We start from the raw sequence: 22,516 nt of genomic DNA, 5'->3' as shown, positions 1-22,516 counted from the left end.
TGTCTTAAAAATTCGATTTAATGGATTATTTTTAATAGCAGATTCGAACTCAGCGCTCCAAAATATATTAAAAAATTGTTCCTTCTTTGCACTTAAAATTTGTAAACTGATGTAATTTGTTTGCATCATAATATGCAAATTTATTTATAATATCAAATAGGAGACATCTTCATCATGATCAAAATGCGATTGTATTCGCATTTGATAAATGATATATATTACTTAATTGTGCAGATATTAATCACTGTGAAGTATATCACATGTCGAATTATTTTACAGTATATTATAATATATTTGTTAATTATTTGATTTAACGTGTTCTTACTCTGATGCAATGATACAAATGTACAATAATTGTATTTCATATATTGTGTTCACGAAGTTTAAGTTTGATTAAATTTTAGTCCAGAATTGTATAATATAACAAATTAATATTACATCGAGTGATTATATCGTACATTTACCGTGATAAAAAATACCAAATATTTCTTAATTTCTCATTTTATACTCCATATTGATAAAGTTGATATACAATAATTTCTGATGTCAGATAATATATTTCAATTTGTAGATTTATTAATATGTCTGTGCCGATCTTAAGATTTAACTGATATTTATTTCCTATTGTAGTTTATTTAATGATAATAGTTTCTTAAACGGTACTAATGATACGGACGATTTCACGTTAAATTAGGCAGCAAAGAAGCGAATATTTTAGTTCTTTTTAAACTTATTTGCATTTGTATATAATATATTTATTTAAAACTTTAATGCCATAATGATAACGCTTTCTGAGATATCAAACTTTGCGTATTTTGATATTACAATATTTTTGAATAACGTTCCAATTTCTAAAAAAGATAAAAATTTCAATTTAACACATAAGATTCAAGGATCAATTAACCAACTTAAAATGCATTTATTATACAAAATAGATTTTTAAATAACATTTCTATTTAAATATACTTTCTTGAGATAATAATTCTTTCTTCTTAAGTTTTTTCTTTTTTCTTTTAAAATTAAAATAATATTTCTCGATTTAAGATAAGTCTAAATAAAAATTGTGATTTTTAAGAATTTTCTTTTTAAATAAAGTATAATTTAATGTAGTATGTGTAATCTAGTGTTAAAACAAGGTTTGATGTTTTTTTAATAAGCAGCGTAATCTTTTAACAATGAAATGAAAAGTAGCAGTTAGAGAAAATTTAATAATTTTTATAAGTTATATTTCTTCTAGTTGTCTAAAAAAATATAATTCATACAATTGATATAACCATAAACCATATATCTACAAAAATCGGATTAACATTCTAGTAGTATAAGTAAAGAGCTATCAAACGATTCGAACAATAAATTTGAAATATATAATTATAAAATTAAATTTTTCTTTTAACTGCTAAATGTTTGCTAAAAGACTAGCATGCAAACAGCATTATGTAAACTTTGCTTAACAATTAGTAATATATAAACTATGCAGTTTTTTATTTCTTAGCGAAATTAAAATAATACAGTTGCGATTTACCTAGTTGCACATTTCAGCCGATTTTCAGCTTGGTTGATCGGCATTTAGGCTGCACGCGGGTTGATGAAGAAAGGAGTGAGAACCAAGAAAATCGGTCGAAATGTGCAACTAAATACCAACTAAAGTAATATAAACAATTTAAATAAATTATGTTTTTCTTCTTTGTTTCTTAAAACTATTCTAAGTTTTCTGCTTTCCACACTTTAATTTTTATCATGACATATTTTCTTCTCTCATTTTCTTTTACTCTATTATAAATATTGTTAAATAAATTTATTAAATAAATTTTGTGTGAAAGTATAATTTTTAGTTTAAACATGTATTAAAATCGAAATTATTCCACTTTTCATGGGATTATTACATATACTATGATTCATAGCTGAAATATTTCTGCAAATATCTTTCCGATGAAATATATGTAAAAGAATGCGTTATTTTTTTATTTATCTGATTTTGCTTTTAAACATTTTGTTTCCTTTTACTGTGTTTGGAGTCTGAAAAAAGTTATGTAATAAAGAAAATATAACATTTATTAGATAATTCTAAATATTTTAAATAATTTTTTAAAATAATTATTTGAAAAAACTTCAATGTCAACTAAAGTTTACAACAAAATTATTTTTTATAATCAAATATTATCTTGATACATGAACGCCTACATGCATAAATAAAGAATAAATGCATAGGAATACATAATCTTGTATATTTAAAAAAACATACGAGATATAAAATTACAAAACTCAGAAGAGAATGTAAAATGATTAGAATAATTTGCTCTACATTATTTATAATAATCACGAAATCACACGAATTACTTTTTATGTTATTAATTGTGTGTACAACATTAAATTTTATTTATTTTTTAATATTCTCAAGATATATCTTCTCATTCTTTATTTCGACTTATTTTCAAAAACTGAAAAATGTAAAAGGTATATTTTTGAAATTTGCAACTTAAACTTAAAAAATTCGATATTTTTTAAAAAGCATCATGATTACGACACATTGAAATATATTATAATATACAGGAGGTTCCAAATTTTTTTCCATATCATTTGTGGGTAGGTAGATTGGACAAACTGTAAAATCAAAAAGTTTGGAATATCCTGTATATTATAGTAGTATAAGTTTCAATATTATATGCAATTATAATAAATTTTGATGAAAATATTCTCGTTCATTTTCTCCTATTTAACGTGAAATGTTGTATACCCATTTGAAAACAACTCTTACAACCTTTTAGTTACAATCTGTACAATTTTTTAACAGCAGAATAAAGCTGATCATGTTTCTGTTTAAACTATTTATTTTATACAATAAAAAGCGATTTATATATGACCAAATCGACCAAATGTCGTAGATTTGAATATTTATTTTCATGGTAATTTATTCAGAAAATTCCAATCTACAATATCAGAATAATGCAAACATTTATATATTTAGTATGACAAATTAAATATTCAAGTTCTTTTTAATCACTTGAAAGCAATCTCCATAAATACGTCAAATTATTATATACTGATACTATTATATATATAGTATCAAGTATCAATAAATAAATATCAGACACACTTATAAATTTTATTTGTACAATTTTGGAAAAATAATGAAAGAGACAATAAGCTTTAAAATATACATAAAATTGAATAATTAAATATTAAATATTTTTTATTCGCGAAATTATTCTCGATTTTTGGGTACATAATGTATATTTATTTCTTACTGGTATAAATATACCTTTGTAAAATTCGATGATACAATTTTCTCTTTATTTATAAGCATTTTCCACTTATCTGTAAATTGATCTTGATACAAATGTACACACTGATAATATCATACATTACTCAAAATGTAAAATTAGTGAAATTTGATATATGTATTGAATGTAACAAATGTTATAACTTATGAATATTTTAATGTTTGTTATTGACATATATATGTGACATATACATGTACATATATATGTTACATAATTTTGAACATCCAAAAAATCATAAAAATGCAAATTTCTTTAGCAAAAATAATTCTACGTAATGAGAAAAAAATAAAAATGTACAAATTGAATTAAGAGCTGTTTAAAAATCAAGAAACAATGATTTCACATATAATTTCATCGTTAAAATTTTATCTTTACTGCGACTGATAGAATTTAAAGTAATTATACAATTTGCATGACTAAACGATTTTTCACATTAATCAATTCTTCTCTATGTTGTGATATAAATTGCATTTGGAAGTTAATGGCAAATACATACATTTTTCTAACTATCGTATTATTTAATAACGACAATTTTGTTTAACAGAATGTATATTCTGGTCGCCATTACATGTGGCTATATGTGAGATTTTATCTTACATATATATCTGTATACGCATTCTAGAATATAAGGGAATAGAGAAAAGATTTATTGCTAATCGCAAGACTTAAATCGAAGCGCATAAGATGATTTTATTGAGCTTGCAAGAAAAGAAATTTGTTATTTTATCTTACCATTTAATATCAATTATCGTGTAAGCGATTACATGCGTTTCTTATCAAATATCATCAGTGCACAGTTGCAGACATTAAATTGAATTTCACGAATTTCATATCTTCTTTTATTAAAAATTTTTAATGCATAAGCTAACAATATTAAACAAATACTACACAATTACATAAATAAAAAGTATTTACGAAAACGAATGCTTTCAAATAAATGAGCGCAACTATATATTATTGCATCTTGATTTTAATTTCGACAAAAAGACTGACATAATCGGAAAAATTGATTAATATAATTAAATAATTATATACATGTACATTATATATATTAATTATCTTTATTAACTATTATATATAATTATAATGAAGAATTCAATCAATTTTCTAATGACAATTTACATTTCATGAGAGCATTTTTGAACTACCTATGTGCACCTTGCACAACACAAGCAACAATCTGTTGCGTTTTTTAAGATTACAATATTTTGTTTATAAGACGACGAATGATATTTTTAAACAAGCGTTTAAAGACCAAGTTTAATCTGAGACTTTTTCGAGTGTCACATAAGGATATCTCTTTATTTGTATTTTGTATACGACATTCAAATAGAGGAAATAATTATGAATGTACGCAATATACGTAACTCGGATGCTTCTCATTCGAGATACTATACAAAGATAAATCTCATTAAGTTACGTACACGAATGTAAATTATTTTGTATAACGACACAATATAAATGTTGTGTGATATAAAGTGTGACATAGAATGAGTCCTTTTTCCTTATTGTTATTTCCCTTTTACATTTATAATTACATTTATTAGCATGTATTTAAGGATATACTAAGCAAAATAAATTTAACACGGCATAGAAACATTATTTTTTAAGGAGTGCATGCCTATAATGCCGCGTATATTGTACATAATAAAATTTTCTTTATAAATTTCAGAATACACAAAAGTCGCTGAACAGTATTATAAACCGATGCAATGAGTAATTCGTGATTCTTCTTTTATGCAATTTGAAATTCCTTGAAAGAAAGTGCTCCAATTTTCTAAATTCTAGTAACACCGAGTGTGCATTGACATGTGCATTTTATAAATAGACTGCGGATATTTATGCAAAATACTTAACTGAATATTAACGATCAGACAGTTTTAGTCGATCGTTAAAGAGTTATTACTTTATGCAAAATTTGCATTTTATGCAAAATATTCAGTTAAGTATTTTACATAAAATATTTTACATATTAAATATCGCAGTCTATTTATAAATATGTTTGAAAAATATAAAAAAACTTAGTATTATTATTAGATTGTTCGAAAAGTTCATAGAGACTTTTAAAAGATGGCAATGGTGAATTTTTCATTTTGAGTTTACATGTTTCATTTAATTATTATCTCGGATTAATGCTTAGCATTTCTGTCTTTCTCCTTCTCTCTTTTTCCTCTCCTCTTCCTCTATTTCTTCTCGCTTTCATTTCTAAATTCAGTAATTATTTTTTTGTTGACAGTTTATTTCTGGAAATGGTATTATACAAGGTATATGTTGTTTAAATTGCGGAGAAAAACTTTTTATTGCCGCTCGTATAAATATGTCAAGTTATATCAAATTTACAATGAGTTTTACATATTTTTTGGAAGATGATGCTTCAACGTAAATGTTATAATAAAATTTGTGCGAAGTATCGCTTATTCTATGCGATTTTTTGAGTGAAGTATCAAAAAAAATTTATGTTATTTACGGAAATAGTGCGAAAGTAAGCAAAATGTAACAGAACGTCGGCAAATTCAACCAGAAACAGCAGATCAATATCAACTTTTACTTCTGTTTTTTCGATAGAAATCGATTATATAATGATAGCAGGTTGTCAGCAGAAACCGAGCAATGTTTGCTCGCGTGCTTGCTTTGCTTGCGTGTGGGATAATCTAACGGCAGAAACCAAGCAAAGTGCAAATCCTATTCGATATCTGTCGTCAATCTGCTGACATATTTCTAACAACAGTTTGCAGACATCATCAGATATTACAGACTCTGTGAAACTTGTTGTCTTTTTTTCAGAAATTGGTAGCATACTTTGCTTAAAATCTTCTACAGACTTGGCTATCTAGAATCGTATAAAAATAACTTGCTTAATATATACATAGAGATTTTGAGTTAAAGACTGGAATTGTTCAAAGAGACAGCTGTTGATAATGAAATGAAGTTTCTTAATGTAAGACATAGCGTATAAATAACAAATTTCTTCTAACAAATAAGCATGCCGCTAGTATCTTATATATCCTTTTATTTCAAAAGACTATTGGAGTTATTATAATATAAAATTTTCTATAGAAGAATTAATTTTTTATCATAACTCATGTCTCTTCATTTTTAAAAACGAATATATGTTATAAATATACATTATTCCTAATTCTCATGTAAGACTGCATTCCGTTTCACATATGATGCATCATTTATTCTTGTTTAACATTCGGTGAATAACAAGGTTAAATAATGCATCATACGCATCATGCGTAAAACGGAACGCAATCTAAATTTTTTGCTTAGAGGAAGTGCTAAGAGGAATTCCCCGCTTATCGGCAGAATATTTTTGTATTCTGCCAAAACTAGACAGAAATGAATACGATGTTTATTATAAGAATATGAAAAATTGATTTACTAACTGATATGATTAATACATCGAACTGTCTAATTTATTAAATTGTTGAAATGCGTCATAAGCAGGTGTTTTTTTTTGTAGAGCAAGCGTGTTGAAATTATGTCAATCAGTAAATTAATTTTTCATATTATTACTTTGATAAAGTAGACAGAAATGAATATTTATAATGATAATGAGTATTATAACGAATTTTTTTCTACATTAACGACACTACTATGTTAATAATATATTAACAGATAATACATTGATATGACTCGAGCGCATCAAATTTTTTCTTTATTATTCGAAGAACATATAAAAGTCAACAAAAAATTAAAATGATATCAAATGACTTTATTTTGATGTTAAAATCAATAAGTTAAACTTTGTAAAAACCATCATTTTGACATCGAAGTACGCTATTTTGACTTTCTCTTGACTTATTTAGTGTGTTCCTTGAGTATAATTCAATTGATCACTTTAATTACTTTTAGTTCATCTTATATGTCTAAGAGTTAATCTATTAAGTTTTTTACAAATAATTTTTTTGAAGTCTTCTTGCATTCATTTTATATCCATATTTTATATCCATATTTTAACAATTAATTTTTGAATACTTATTCAAATTATTTATTAAGAAAATAAACATTGTTTATTTTAAGAAGACTATAATATTCGATATTTATTTGTATATTTAACGTATATTTATTTTTCTTTTAAAAAGAATTTTTTATAAAAAGAGATTATAATTAATTGCTTAAAATTTACAATCAAATAAAATCACATGTTTAATTCATTATATTATTAAACGACTATTATTAACGACTAAACTCAATGATAATTCGATTATAAATGCATTGCTTGTCATTTGTATGTATTATATTAAAAGTATTATCAAAGACATAAAATATGGACTTGCACTATTCGTATCTAAGGCTGCATTCCACATAACGCTCGCGAGCGTTATGTGGAATGCAGCATTTGTTTTTATTTAACATTTGATAAACAACAAGGATGGAATGATTCCACAAGCGTTATGAACGTTAAATAGAACATAGCCTAAATAATATATAAAATGTGATCAAAAATGAGAGAAAGAAAGCATAAAGAGATAGAGACTGGCCGTCTTCGCATTCTACTTCTTTCATTTTTGTCAATCAATTTTATACACATAGAATGGCATAGAGTCCATGCTCTATGTTTTTGAATATTCGCATTTAATTAAATATTTATTTATATTTTTAATTAATTTCACTTTATCACGCATTTTATATTGCTTTATATTAACATCTTCTATCTTATCGTCGGCATATGGCTTATATTTGCTTTAGGATCATTATGATAATTTATTATCCGATGCATGTATACTGACTAGAAATTATATTCTTATTTTTTCATCACGTGAGATAAACATTTTGAAAAAACAACATCTTTCTTTATGATAGTAATCTAATATTAATCACGATTGATCTATTGTTTTGGAATTTATCTCTTACAGAATAATTTTTATATATTATAAAATATATTTACATTTTTTGTAGTTTTATTAATGAGAAATATTGGAAATTTAAAAAGAAAATATATCTGATTATTCATAATGCTTTTTTTTGTTTTATGAGTGTGGAGTTTACCTTTCAATAAACTTCAGCTGACTGTCTTAGAGTCGATTGTTCCATCTTTAGATAAAAATTTTACTTGTAAGATAAATCTGATAACCGCGCATGTGGTTGGATAATCTTGCTATTTACCCAATAGATAAAATTTACCAAAAGATGGCCCTTACTTTCTTATTCTCTCATGCTTTCACTTTTTTGTTTATCTAGGTAAATTACTATATAGTTTATTAAAGATGGAACAACCGACTTTAAAAGAATGAGAGAATAAAATCTAATTAATATATATTGAAAAAATGAAGTAATGATGAAGAATACTTACGATACTTATTATTAAAGCACCTCCATGTAATATGGCTAACGTTCACCAGCATTAGTAGTAAATATCATGTATGCACATAACATACATAATAATTATTCATATTGAATGTAGGTCAATATTTAGCGAATGTATAGAAACTTGGCATATACATTGGCCATATTTATCGTTTTTGTAGACAGTTATTAAACTGATCTGGAATGCACTTTTCATTGCCAATTTTAAATTCCTTCGCCGCTGCGCCGTGGAGAAAAACGATTTCAATCAATCAATGAATTTGTAGCGAAAAATAGCGATCTTTCTTACCTTTAATAATACCTACGCTTCATAAAGCCTATACCTCTTTATAATATCACCATGTTAAATATGTCAGTAGTAGCACGAAATTTCATTAATTACAACTTGAATGAATTTACATGAAATTAAACCGATGCGCAAATCGCATATGTGGGATCGCGCATTTTGAACTTCTGTTATAACGCTTGATTTATTTGGATTGATTTATGTAAATGGTTAATGAACATGTGGCGTTGATCGTCAACAACGCAGGTGGTCAATGAGTACCAATGAATTTATCGGTCAGGTTCCTCTAGGTATAATGATGATTCTTGGTAAGAGTCATTCAGTGGAGATCGAGCAGTCGTGACGATCACACAACACGCAGGACCACGCACAACTTTCTTGGCGCTGTCTCTGTGATTGCTAAGTCAGGATTTTATAACGACGATAATTCGCGGTAGTAACTACGACCATGGTTAGGACATTCTTATTCATTTTGGCAATCTTGATCTGTGGTCAGACGACTTTCGGATATCCCAGTGTCACGTCATCGTCGTTACAACAGCACATGCAAAACTTCTGGCAACATGAATCGTATTGGCAAATACGACGAAAACTATTGTTGAATGAAAAGCAAGAGTCCCTAGGCGGTGATCTGGAACTTAGTCCCATCGAAGCCAAGGCCAATGATGTTCTAATGAAGGCAAAAAAACGAGAAATCTACGACGGTTCGATCCTTTCACTTACAATCATTAGTTCGCGAACGAGATCAGTTCGCGACTGACCACCGCGTTTATCCGCGTTTGTCCACGATTAAATAAATATTCAAAGAAAAGATTAATATTTAAAAATTATTTTAGATTCTTTTTTTCAAATGAAATCCGTCATTTTGAAATAAATTTTGCAACATGAAAATTCAAAAGAATTTTCATTTAATGTATATATGTATAACATCATCTTCATTGTATTAAATCTTTCACGAAACGAATCCTCGCTTATATATCTAAAATTTTTCTTTTTAAGAAATTTAATGTTAGCATACTTATGTTATCTGACTCCAATAAACTGATCCTTTAAATTTACATTGAGAAACATGTTTTCCTGAGCGAGTTGTCATATTATAAATTAATGATTTATCAACTGCATCAACGATTGTGCACAACTACTATTACTATATGAACTAAATGTGAGAATATCCGTTTTTACATTAGACATGACAAATAATTTGTCAAATGTGATGCTCAATGACATAATGTTTACCAAAAAAGAATATTTTATATATTGAACATTTTTTAACAAAAACACAGTTAATAGAATATAACAGTAAACTATTACACTCTTGTTGTTCATTAATATTAGACAAGGATAAAATGAATCTCTGTGTGTAGTATTAATTATGTCTTTTATTAGAAAATCCATTAAAAAGAAAATCAATACTAAAACTTGGCTTATAAAAGCGTAGTGAAAAAATGAATATTAACGAGGACTTCAAAGTTTGATCTTGTATAATTCTAATATTTTTCTTGTTTGATTTACAATACTGGAATTCTCATATTTCTACAGGTTTTATAACCGGTAATACCTTTTTGCCGTCGTTTAACTTTATGGAAGTGATATCGAAGATTGAGAAGTCTGAGGTGTTTAAGATTCTGCACGATATGCCTAAAGGTGCTGTTCTCCACGCTCACGAATCTGCCATGGCCTCGTTCGACTACCGGTTTAACAATTTGACTTATCGCAAGAACCTATACGTGTGCAATAAGAATGGCTCTGTGAATCTCCAATTTCTTAAGGAACCTAACAATGATTGCCACTGGGAATTATTGAGCAATGTACGAAAAAATCCGGCCCGGGCCAAAAATATTAATGAAAAGATCAAGCGATCCATGACCATGATTACGAAAAATCCGAAAATCAAATACGATACCGTCAACAAGGCATGGGAGAAATTCAATAGTATCTTTGGCTCATTAGGTTATTTATCACATCGACCGGCATATGAGGATCTCTTTTATCGTAATCTGCAGGAACTTTATGAGGACAACGTGATGTACGCGGAAATTCGAACGACATTATCAACATTGTATGATACCTATGATGGCAAGTCATACGAAGCGTTGGAAAAAGCACAACTCCAGAAAGATGTTGTTGATAGGTAAGATACTTCCTTTTTTAAATTATTTCTCTAATTTCAGATAAGCATAATAAGTAAGTGACATAAATGTAGCAATTAAACATGACATCACAACATTTCCTATTTTGAAACTAACAACTTCTTGAGAAGTTTCTTGGAAGAAGTTTTATTAGTTATTCTAATATTCGGCGGCTGTGCCGAGAAATAATACAATGGAATAACATAATAATGGATGTGACAGGTTTATGAAGGATCATCCCGATTTCATCGGCGTTAAAATTATATACGCGCCAAATCGTGCTGTTGATCAGAATAAATTCGACTACTACCTGAAAACATTGACGAAGTTAAAGCAACACTTACCAGACTTTTTAGCTGGCTTCGACTTGGTCGGCCAGGAAGATAAAGGGAAACCCCTCACCGAATTTGCAGACAAATTGAAAAGCGTTGATCCGAGCATTCCATTCTTCTTCCACGCCGGCGAGACCAACTGGAACGGGGAATCTACCGATTTGAATCTCTTCGATGCTATCTTGCTCAACACCAAACGCATTGGCCATGGGTAAATAAAGCAAATACTTAAAAAAGTAAAAAAAGTAAAAATTAAAAGATCCGAACTAATAAAGATAAATTTAAGAAGTCAAATACAGAAAGTAATTTACTCATTTAGAATTATTTTGAAATATTTTTTACTTTCACACCTTATCTATAGGTGTGCGTGCGTGCGTGTGCGTGCGTGCGCGCGCGCGCGCGCGCGTGTGGTGTGTGTGTGTGTGTGTGTGTATATATATATATATATGGAAATGATTCTGCATCGATGCATGCTTCGCATTGACGTCGCATGAATTGTCGAAGACGTTCAAAAATTCTCGGAGTATTTCACATTTTTTTCACACACAGCGATAATACGAAGGAAATTATTTCCAGCAATTTCTTTAATAAAAATGTAAATATAAGTATAAAATAAAAAATAGATATAAGTATAAAATAAAATATAAGTATAAGATAAAAAAATAACTTGGAAAGGAAGCCTTTCCGAACTCATGTTTATATGACTTTTTTTCACTCTTATGAGTGAAAAATGAGTGGAATATACTCTTAAAGTTTGACCAATTATTTCTGAAACACCCTATATATATATATAAATTTTTATTACATAATTGTAATAAAATGTAAAATGAATTATGATATATCAAACATTTATTTAAAATATTCCAGCCTAATTAATATAGCAAATTGGTTAATATAGCAATTGGTTTTAAACATCGACAATATTTCTCTATGTAGATACGCATTAACAAAGCACCCGCTCCTATGGAAGTTCGCGCAGCAGTCAAATATAGCGGTAGAAGTCTGTCCTATCTCAAACCAGGTTCTTGGTCTTGTTGAGGACATGCGGAATCACCCTGCGGCTAGTTTGTTCGCAAAAGGATCGCCAGTGGTAGTCTCCAACGATGATCCCGGCTTCTGGGGTGCCAAGGGACTGACCTACGATTTTTACGAAGCCTTTATGGGTATTATGAGTGCTAATTCAGATCTCAGAAGTCTCAAGCAATTGGCAATGAATTCGTTGATCTATAGCAGCATGAACAATGAAGAGAAAAAGGAAGCGTTGAGTCAATGGCAAGTGAAGTGGGACGCCTACATATTTGAATTAGCAAAATCAGCCTGATGACGACGAATCAAAACAACAGATACGAAAACTTTTTTTTTATGTTGATGTATAAACAAAAATAAAAGAACATTTTTAACAAAACAACAGGTGCCATATAATTCGGCAATATATCAGAATATTTAGAAACAATATTTTAAATGAAATTGTGTATTAACATTATGGAATTGTTATCTAGAATTATCATCTAAGAATTTTATATATGAAATTTATGTATGAATTATTATATACCTTATCATATTTTTTAACAATGTATCTTAACGATGCATTGCATGGAAATGTTTATAATGTGCTTAAATAGATTATATTTATTGTGAAAAAAGTATTATTATTAGATAATAGTAAATGGAAAAAATACCGCACCGTTATGTTTTGTATAAGAAAATATAAAAAATGCAGAGCAAAATAAATATTATTTTTTCATTACATATTTAACGAGATAATTGATCAGTTTGATCCTTGCTGTAGGAGATTGTAAGCCGAGTAAGAAGTCCTGCAAATCTACGGAAATAAGATATTGCATCACTGTGAAACATTTAAAAGATATTTATTTATATTTATGTTTATATTTATGTAATTTATGGAATTGGCTTCTATCTTAATTGAAAACAAAAATAATTGTCGCAATCATTTTTGTATCTCATAAATCTCAATACATTAGTGTATAATACTTGGCGTTCACAACTTGGCGCGAGAATTATTTTGTTCTTATTTGATAAATAACATAAATGAAGTAATTCCAGCGTTGCGAGCATCAAGTAGAACACATAATATACATCCATAATATACATAAAATATATGTTTCATTTACTTACCCAAGTAAAAGTATTAAGAGATAACGCAAATATCCTATGATAAGAGAATCCCATGATAAGAGATCTTATATTTGTTCATGTGGAGATATTAACTCTATTCTTTATGAGATAATGTTCGAACAATCGTAAACTGTTTTTTTACTCTGGTGAAAATTTTTCTCAGAATTTTTCATATAATTTTTTAGAATTTCTATATAATTTTTCAGAATTTCTCTATAATTTTATAACTTTCTCACATTTTTTATACAAATTGGAACATTTCTTAGAAAATCTACATCTTTTCTCAGAATTTTTCATGTATGTTAATTATGAAATATCGTAAGATTTTTAAGATTTTTTTTATAAGTATAATTTCTGATGAAATGTTACAAAATCTAAAAAATCTAAAATATTTAAAATACTTTTTAAAAATTATGGGATGAGAAATTTCAGAATATTTCAAAATTCACTTGTTCTGAGAGAATGAAAAATTCTGAGAGAAGAGATGTAAACTTTCTGAACATTTCTGAGTATTTCTGAAAAATGTTCCAATTTATATAAAAATTATGAGAAAAATTTTAACCAAGAAATTGAATCATAATTTTATTTATAATATACTTTTCGCAGAGGCATGTTTAGCGAACATTAACACGTGCATAACACATTGGGCAAATCCGTAGAGACAGCTGAAGCTTTAAGATTTAATGAATTATATTTGAATATAGTACAAATGTGAAATTGCTTCCTGAATATTGGCTGCCCAAGCAGAATAATAAGTCGTTATGATATCAAAATGATGTCAAAATGATTCCAAAATGATCATTAAAAGTTTTTCAATCATTTTCGAATCATTTTCGAAATGTCATTTTGACATTATCGTGATTTACTGTTCTGCTTGGATGCGTCTTTATAAAAATTATCTTCCTGTACTTCTATTGACACATATCTACAATTTTTTATTGTCTTCGTTCTTGTTTCAGTTGATCTATAGATACAAATATGTATAGGGGAAGCCCAGGAAGCGCGGACACTGTTAAGGTTAAGAAAAAAAATGATATATTAAAATTGAGATCAGAAACCATTTTTATTTTCATAAATCTCTTAAAGGACTTAACTTTGAAATAAAATTAAAAAAAAATTAAAATTCTTGAACATTAATATGTCGTTAAAATATGTAGTTAAAATATTAATGTAGTTATATATTAAAGAAAGAGAAATCATCCACTTTACCCGACCTCCCTGGGCAAAGCGAATGGATCATTCGAGCAATGCAAATGCAATTTAAAAAATTAGGATTAGTCTTGGCAATCGTTATAAAAGTAGCTACCAAATTCTCTATATGTAGTGCAGCCTTCATGGACCCATTTGATGCAATGACTGCACTGAATCAGTTAACAAATCATTATACTACATTGTGGCAAAAAATAAACAAAAATGAAATGTAAACAAACATGTGCCTTTCGTACACTCGAAAGATTGTTTGTCCCTCCGTATTCTCAGTATTTTCATTGTAATTATATATCGAGAAAAGAAGATAGATCATCCGCTTTGCCCAAGGGAGGACCTACCTGACGCGAATTTGGAAAGATTAGAATAAGTTGAAACACCAAGTAAAAAATTTAACCTCGAATACATGTTTAAAGACACAGAATTCTAAAAAATAAAAAATCGTTCACACTGATTAGGGAACAATTATAGATAATAATTAAGCTAAGGAAAAATCGCAAGAAAACACTCCATTTTCTATAATGTCCATTAAATAGAAACGAACGCAATCATATATCGTTTCGTTATTTTCATGGCGTCGCTGGTCGATCATTCCTTCAATTGCTAGAGACTAACAATTTCAGATAGGTAAGCGAAAATAAAAAGTATTTGCTTTACCCAAAGCGTCCATTTTGCCCGAGCTTCTCCTACTTCTGAAGTGGCAAAATTGTTTTTGCACGCGAACATCCAACTCTTTTTGCACGTTTCTGATTCTTTATTTTTTATTTCTTGCTTTTTACCTTTTAACTTTATCCTTCTTTACAACTATTTTATCAATAATCGTACTTCTTGTTACATATTTCTTGTCTCTTTCGAAGCTGGTCAACTTTTATCTTCAGAAAGTGAAAGAAAAAATAGGATAAGAAGCAAAAAGGCAATAAATAACAAGTGATAAAAAGTTAGTAATAGGTGAGCATATTGTAGATTAGATTTAAAACTTTCCAAACTTTCTATTGTCCATGTGAATGCATCTTTAAAAAGGCTAAATTTTCATATATCATTTACAACGATACTCGCGCTTATATACCTTTAATTCAAGCTCGTTTCCGTACCAGCAATAATAAAATAATTGAAGCAACATGCCGCTCAGATACAGGAACATTGAAAGAAATTCAAAGCTGAGTAATTTCTTCTGCAAGAATTAAATGTACGTTACATTGTCGAAAATACGTAAAATGTGATTTTTGCAATACCTTTGATATTAAGAAGATACTAGTACACACAATGAGCAGACTAAAGAAGAAGAATATCATTATTGTCCATATGAACAATTCTCGTATTTTCTTTACGAGATTACTCACGAGCAAGTGATGTTTGACACATTCCACAATCGATGCGCTTGTTTCTCGATTTTGTCCGGAAGAAATATAACTGGGGTTCTTGAAACTGTCTGTCAATCGGCAGCACATCAGCTCGATCTGCGCACAAACTTGAATTGTGAAGCCGTAAACGAGACAGTCAAAGGTAACATTAAGCATTATTCCGTAGAATAGGGTCAAAAATTGCTGCAAATACGTAGCTAGATATAGAAGAGGATTTGACATGGAATATGGGATGTATGTCTTCAACGGCAAGACGCGCTCGCCTCCCTTGAGTAATCCTAGAGCTGGACCATGAAGCCAAATCCAGTCATATACGATATCATCATGAACAATATGCTGCTCCATTTAGCTGTTAAATATTTTGATTTCCAGTAAACATCAGTTGAAGATAATATTCAATTAATCTTCTATCTTTTGTTTCTGACGATTAGGAAGAAATTAAGAATGCGTGTACATTATTGACTCACAATTAATTTTAATTGTTTAATTTTTTTAATTTAAATTCTATTTGCATATTTTTACAATCCAATACATTTAATAATTTCACATTAAATGAAAAAGAAGTAAAAATGCTAAAACATAATGTTTTAACAGAATTTTACATTTACTACGTTTTTTCACATTTACCATTTTTACACATTTGTTAAAATTACATAACATTTAATTAAGTGAATATTTAAACAGGTGATTATTTACTATCACTTTTAATTGTCATTAATGATATTTGATATATATATTTTATGATACAAAATAATTACGTAAAGCAATATGCATACAACATATGTATCTACGAATTACTCGAGTACCTCTACGACTGTGCTGTTCTATTATCAGCTTTTCCGTGGAATTCCTAGGCTGGCACATTTTTACACATAGGGAATCCAACAAATCCGATAGTTCGCTCTCTCGCAGCAAAAACTTCACGCAAAGTGTTAAGAAAGTCAGTCCCAGGAAAAGTCCTTCGGTCAACTCTTGAACGTGGTCGCGCGTGCGAATCACTTCTATCACATCGAATATCGTAAACTCATATATCAAGAGAAAAATTGCGTACCTGCATCCACAGTTTTAAATAATTGATGAATGAACTGACAAGGAAGAGAAAAGTTCAAAAGCAAAATTTATAAACCAACAAGAAACGTTTTGTATATCACACAATTTTTGTATGATATATTAATTATATTAATATATCACACTATATGATATATTAATTTTAATATAATGCTTCATATGACATACCTGTAACAAAAGCGCAAAAACCTGACGCATATATTGTCGTCTTTGCGCTCTTTCCATACGCCGCAAAAACGCAGAGCTTTAAAGTTTATTGGTAGAATGTCCATATCATCATATTATTTTCGCGTAATTGTCGAGACCTTATTCTTGTCCCGTTTCAATCGCAAAATTTCTTCGTTTTTTAATATTGTATAAATTTGATTCTCTTCTTTTATCGGGTAAAATTTCCGATGACGTTCCATCATTACGAACTACATTAGTAATGTCATATGTTGTCAACCGCACGTTAAATTTTAATATGATCGAGTCATTTCTCTCATCGGAGCCTTTCTTCAATATCGCATATGTTTCGTTCATTGAAGAATATAAATCGTTTTTATATAGTATGCTTTTAATATAAGATTATTGCATGTCTTGCAAAATAAGAATTTGTTAAATAACTCTTCTGCTATGCAATATTAAATATCTATAGGCAAACAGAGGCAAAGAAAATAATAAACCGGAAAGAGATATAGACTAGCGCTACATAAATAACATACTGCATAGTCTGAAAGTAGAGAAGGTAAGAAGTTTTTACTGTTCTCATTGATTAAAATATCTGTTAGGATTGAGTTTGAAAACTGAAATTTAATTTTGACGCGCAGTTTGCAGAATTGAAAATATAAACACATCACAAAATAATTTAAGCACCAAAAATCCAGTTTAACTGTTTAGGACTCTGCATCTTATTTTTTTTAGCATAAAAAATAATTATATAAAAATGTGATATAAAGTTTTTCAGGATTTTTTCAAAAAGTACTATATTACATGTTATATTACTTGCATCTCTTATATCTTATATAAAATATAGAATATACATACAAAATATACATACATTTTAATTTTTTACAATATACGTGATGTATTTTAATCAAAGTTTGCTGTAGAAGAACTTAAAAACTGATTAAAATTTAAAAATTTTGGAGAAAACAAAAGTATATTTACATTATTATAATATTAAATATTTTACATAATTTCTTTTTATATTAATTAATCAGTTTGAATTTCAATTTAATTTTTATCAATATGCATATTTAGATTGCTGCAACGACATGTTATAAATTCGACATATTTTGTAATATTGACATCAGTTTTATAAGCTAACTTTACAAACCGTGTGAATATATTTGTTTATCAATTTTACACCCATATATTCATAGATAACGCAAATATTCCACAATAATAAAAGTAATTCCTTTTTAATTCCTGTCATAACGAACTTCAAAAACTTGCTCTTTTACAATGTTTAATCATTAAAATAAATATTATTTGCAATATCCTTGTGTACTTGTCCAAAGTGAATCGCATTTATATACTTTGGCCTAATATTTTTTAATCAGCAACAGCTAGAACAACTTGATTCGCGAAACAGAATTCGTCAAAGGAAATGTTAAACGTTATTGTATAAAACAGCTGCAATTTGTTGCAAGTATATCATTACATATTATATGGAAATGTTTTCAGGATGAAACAGAGAATGTATGATTTCGTGGGTAAATTCTATTTTCATAATTCTATTTACATAATTCTAACAACGGCAATTTAAAATCAATCTAAATACATCTGACAACTCAATACATCTAAAAACTTATTTAATATCAAATGCATCTAATGTAAATAAAGCAAATACTCTGAAAAAAGAAAATTAAGAGATCTGGATTAGAATATATTAATAAAAAATAATTAAGAGATTCATAAAACAATTTATTTATCCAAAATTATGTAAAACGCCTTAATTAAATTTTTATTACAAAGTTTTGTAAAATTGTAGCACTATAAAATAAAACATTTATTTAGAATATTCCAATTAATATAGCAAATTAATTTCAAACAATAATCGTGATAATGAAATATCCACTTCTATGAAAGTTCGCACATTTAAATATCATGATAAATATGTGTCTCCTGTCTCAAATTAAATTCTCGATAGTGATTCAATTTAATTCGTGATTACTAGAGTAATTTTAATTGCGTTTATAGTCCGGAAAAACATTCGGTGCGCTTTGAAAAGATTACAATATAGTATATATGCAAGTACAGAAAATAGAATTTACCCACGAAATCATACATTCTCTGTTTCATCCTGAAAACATTTCCATATAATATGTAATGATATACTTGCAACAAATTGCAGCTGTTTTATACAATAACGTTTAACATTTCCTTTGACGAATTCTGTTTCGCGAATCAAGTTGTTCTAGCTGTTGCTGATTAAAAAATATTAGGCCAAAGTATATAAATGCGATTCACTTTGGACAAGTACACAAGGATATTGCAAGTACATATATAGTATATATTAATAATTCAAAATTGAATTATTTAAAGCAATGAAGATCCAGCTTCGACTGTAAAAAGCATTTAAAATTTCTAGTATTGATTGTGTTCTCACATATACGATCTAAAATAAAGATTCTTAATATTCTCAAAAGGATATGCAGATTCATCTTGCGGCCAATTTATTCGAATTAGAATGACTAGTAGTAATGACTGGTAATCTCCTATGATTAACCTAGACTCTGAGACTTAAGAAATTAATCTACTTTTACGAGGCCTTTACGAGGCTTTTATGGAAATGATGAACATCAATTCAGATTGTCAGATGTCTCAAGCAACTGGCGATGAATTTGCTGGCCTAGCAGCAGAAAAGAGGAAAGCACTGTTCAAATCAAATAAACGTCTTCGTACCAAAGTAGTCCAACTATTTAGTTAAATGATGACAGATCGGAAATACAATCATAGAAGACGAGCAAAGTGCTTTCTCACGTTATTAATATAAAAATCTCTTCTCGTTATTAATAAAAATAAAATTATATTTTTAAAAGAATAACAGAATGATACCATATTATCCGAAAATATTATAATAATAATAATAATAATAATAATAATAATAAATCACGTTCTTTTAAATCTAATTTAGAATATTCTTGTATTCTTTTATATTTTTAGTGAAAATACATCAAAAATGTATGTCAATTTTAAGGAATTACATTTAACCAAATAACATTTTTATTAAAATTATATATACATGCTTCATTATACTATCTCATCATTTTTTTATGCAATGATCGCATAAAAAATCCGTGAAAATCTTGTTATTGTAATATATTCTTTGAAATCTTAAATTCTTTAAAAAAATATTACGCCATATGTTATGTTTTGAACAATAAGAACTGCACAGCAAAATAAATATTTTTTTACTTCTACATAATCCAACAGTTGATTAATTTGATGCTCCTTGCAAGAGATTGTATGCTGAGTAAGAAGTTCTACAAATCTACAAAAATAAGATATTACATCACTGCGAAATGTCTAAGAGACATTTATATTCATGTTATTTATATTCATGTCAATCTGCGCAATTATGTTTCTGTCTTATTTGATAATTGCGCAGATAATTGTTATACTGTAATATTTGCAATAATTATTATATTGTACAAATCTCACAGTACACATAATATACTTACATACTTTACTTACCCAAGCAAAAGTATTAAGAGATAATGTAAATACTCCGTGATAGGAAAACATTATTCCTTTTTGACTGCTTATCATAATTAGCATCAATGATCTGCGTTCTTGCGGTGTCGCCATAGTCCAGTTGCAGGAATAAACAGTGGTCGCAATGCTTTTACTCTACGAAAAAAAAGTGCAATTAATTGATCATATAATCATATAATATTTTTTCGTACGGAGATATTAATTATTACGGAGATATTATTTCTACAGCCGGATAAACAATATCGCAAACTGTTTCTTTGAACTATATATAATACTCTTCTCAAACTTTTTATTTTTTATCTTTAAAAATGTTAGGCTTTTACACATATCATTTTCAACGTTACGCTTATTTACCTTCAACTCAAGTTCGTTTCCGTACCAACAGTAATAAAACAGTTGAAGCAGTATACCGCTCAGATATAGGAACATTGAAAGAAACTCAAAGCTGAGTAGTTTCTTCTGCAAGAAATAAATGTACGTCGTATCGTTGAAGATACATAAAATGTCTCTTTGGTGATACCTTTGATATTAGGAAGATACTGGTACATACGATGAGCAGACTGAAGAAGAAGAATATCATTACTGTCCATATGAATAATTCACGTATTTTCTTTACCAGATTGCTCACAAGCAAGTGATGTTTGACACATTCCACGATCAAGGCGTTTGTTTCCGGCTTTCGTCCGGAAGAAATACCGCCAATATTCTTCAAACTATCTGTCAAGCGGGAGCACATCAGATCGATTTGTGCGCAGACTTGAATTGTAAAACCATAAACGAGACAATCGAAATTAACGTTAAGCATTATTGCGTAGAATACCGCCAAAAATTGCTGCAGATACGTAACTAAATATGGAAGTAGATTTGACACGGAATATGGAATGTATGTCTTCAAAGGTAACACGCGCTTGCCTTCCTTGAGTAATCCTAAAGCTGGCGTGATAATGAAGCCTAACCCAGTCACGTACGATATCATCAAGAACGACATGGTACTCCACTTAGCTGTTAGAAACATTTGACAATAAAATTTTACGTTCACTACTGTTGTCAAAGTTATATTTAATTTATAATATAACTATTTAATTTATAATATTTAATTTATATTATTTAATTAACTATTAGCAATTAATTCATTAACTATAAGCAATTAATCAGTTTAAAGATATTTATCGTATAAAAAAAACTCAATGGTCAATGCTGTTAACAAGAAATAATGCATTTAAATAGATGATGATTTATTCTTGATTGCCTTGACCATTAATAATCTTTGATATATTTATATTTTATAATATGTAACGTTTATATAAAGCAATATTCATACATATGTATCTATATACATAATATGTATAATTATTCCAATACCTCTGCGGCTATGCTCTTCTATTATTAGCTTTTCTATGGAATTTCTTGGCTGGCATCTTTTTACGCGTAGGCAATTCAATAAATCCGACAGCTCGTTCCCTCGTAACAAAAAATTCGCGTACTTAACACACAGTGTTAAGAAAGTTAATCCCATAAAGAGTCCTTCGGTCAATTCTTGAATGTGATCGCGCGTACGAATTACCTCTATCACATCGAGTACCGTAAATTCATATATCAAAAGAAAAATCGCATACCTATACAGATATCCACCGTTTTAAATAATATGAATAAATTATCAATGAATAAATTAACGAGAAGAAAAGCCTTATTGGCATAACAA

At 28.4% G+C, this 22,516-nt stretch overlaps 2 protein-coding genes across 2 annotated transcripts; one reads left to right on the top strand and one right to left on the bottom strand.

Annotated features, from left to right (window-relative positions):
• Positions 1–9,328: 9,328 nt before the first annotated feature.
• LOC105622325 (adenosine deaminase CECR1-like) lies at positions 9,329–12,662 on the top strand. Its single transcript, XM_012203744.1, has 4 exons — positions 9,329–9,584; positions 10,420–11,011; positions 11,232–11,552; positions 12,278–12,662. The coding sequence occupies exons 1-4, from the start codon at positions 9,329–9,331 to the stop codon at positions 12,660–12,662; spliced, it is 1,554 nt and encodes a 517-aa protein (XP_012059134.1).
• A 447-nt stretch (positions 12,663–13,109) lies between these two features.
• LOC105622324 (odorant receptor 82a-like) lies at positions 13,110–21,394 on the bottom strand. Its single transcript, XM_012203743.1, has 4 exons — positions 21,335–21,394; positions 21,169–21,273; positions 20,794–20,949; positions 13,110–13,163 (listed from the first exon to the last, which is right to left on the bottom strand). The coding sequence occupies exons 1-4, from the start codon at positions 21,392–21,394 to the stop codon at positions 13,110–13,112; spliced, it is 375 nt and encodes a 124-aa protein (XP_012059133.1).
• Positions 21,395–22,516: the final 1,122 nt, after the last annotated feature.

Source organism: Atta cephalotes (assembly GCF_000143395.1).
Source record: "Atta cephalotes unplaced genomic scaffold scaffold00043, whole genome shotgun sequence".
NCBI lineage: Eukaryota > Metazoa > Arthropoda > Insecta > Hymenoptera > Formicidae > Atta > Atta cephalotes.
This window is presented reverse-complemented; position numbering and strand designations above follow the sequence as displayed.

What these genes read in the sequence shown, in the direction of transcription:
- LOC105622325 (XM_012203744.1), top strand. Translation starts at nt 9,329, where the DNA reads ATGGTTAGGACATTCTTATTCATTTTGGCAATCTTGATCTGTGGTCAG. An exon ending in AAAACGAGAAATCTACGACG is followed by an intron (nt 9,585 to 10,419) that starts GTTCGATCCTTT and finishes ATATTTCTACAG; the next exon opens with GTTTTATAACCGGTAATACC. An exon ending in CAGAAAGATGTTGTTGATAG is followed by an intron (nt 11,012 to 11,231) that starts GTAAGATACTTC and finishes TGGATGTGACAG; the next exon opens with GTTTATGAAGGATCATCCCG.
- LOC105622324 (XM_012203743.1), bottom strand. Translation starts at nt 21,394, where the DNA reads ATGATATTCTTCTTCTTCAGTCTGCTCATCGTATGTACCAGTATCTTC. An exon ending in GTATCTTCCTAATATCAAAG is followed by an intron (nt 21,274 to 21,334) that starts GTATCACCAAAG and finishes TATTTCTTGCAG; the next exon opens with AAGAAACTACTCAGCTTTGA. An exon ending in GAAACGAACTTGAGTTGAAG is followed by an intron (nt 20,950 to 21,168) that starts GTAAATAAGCGT and finishes TTTTTTTCGTAG; the next exon opens with AGTAAAAGCATTGCGACCAC.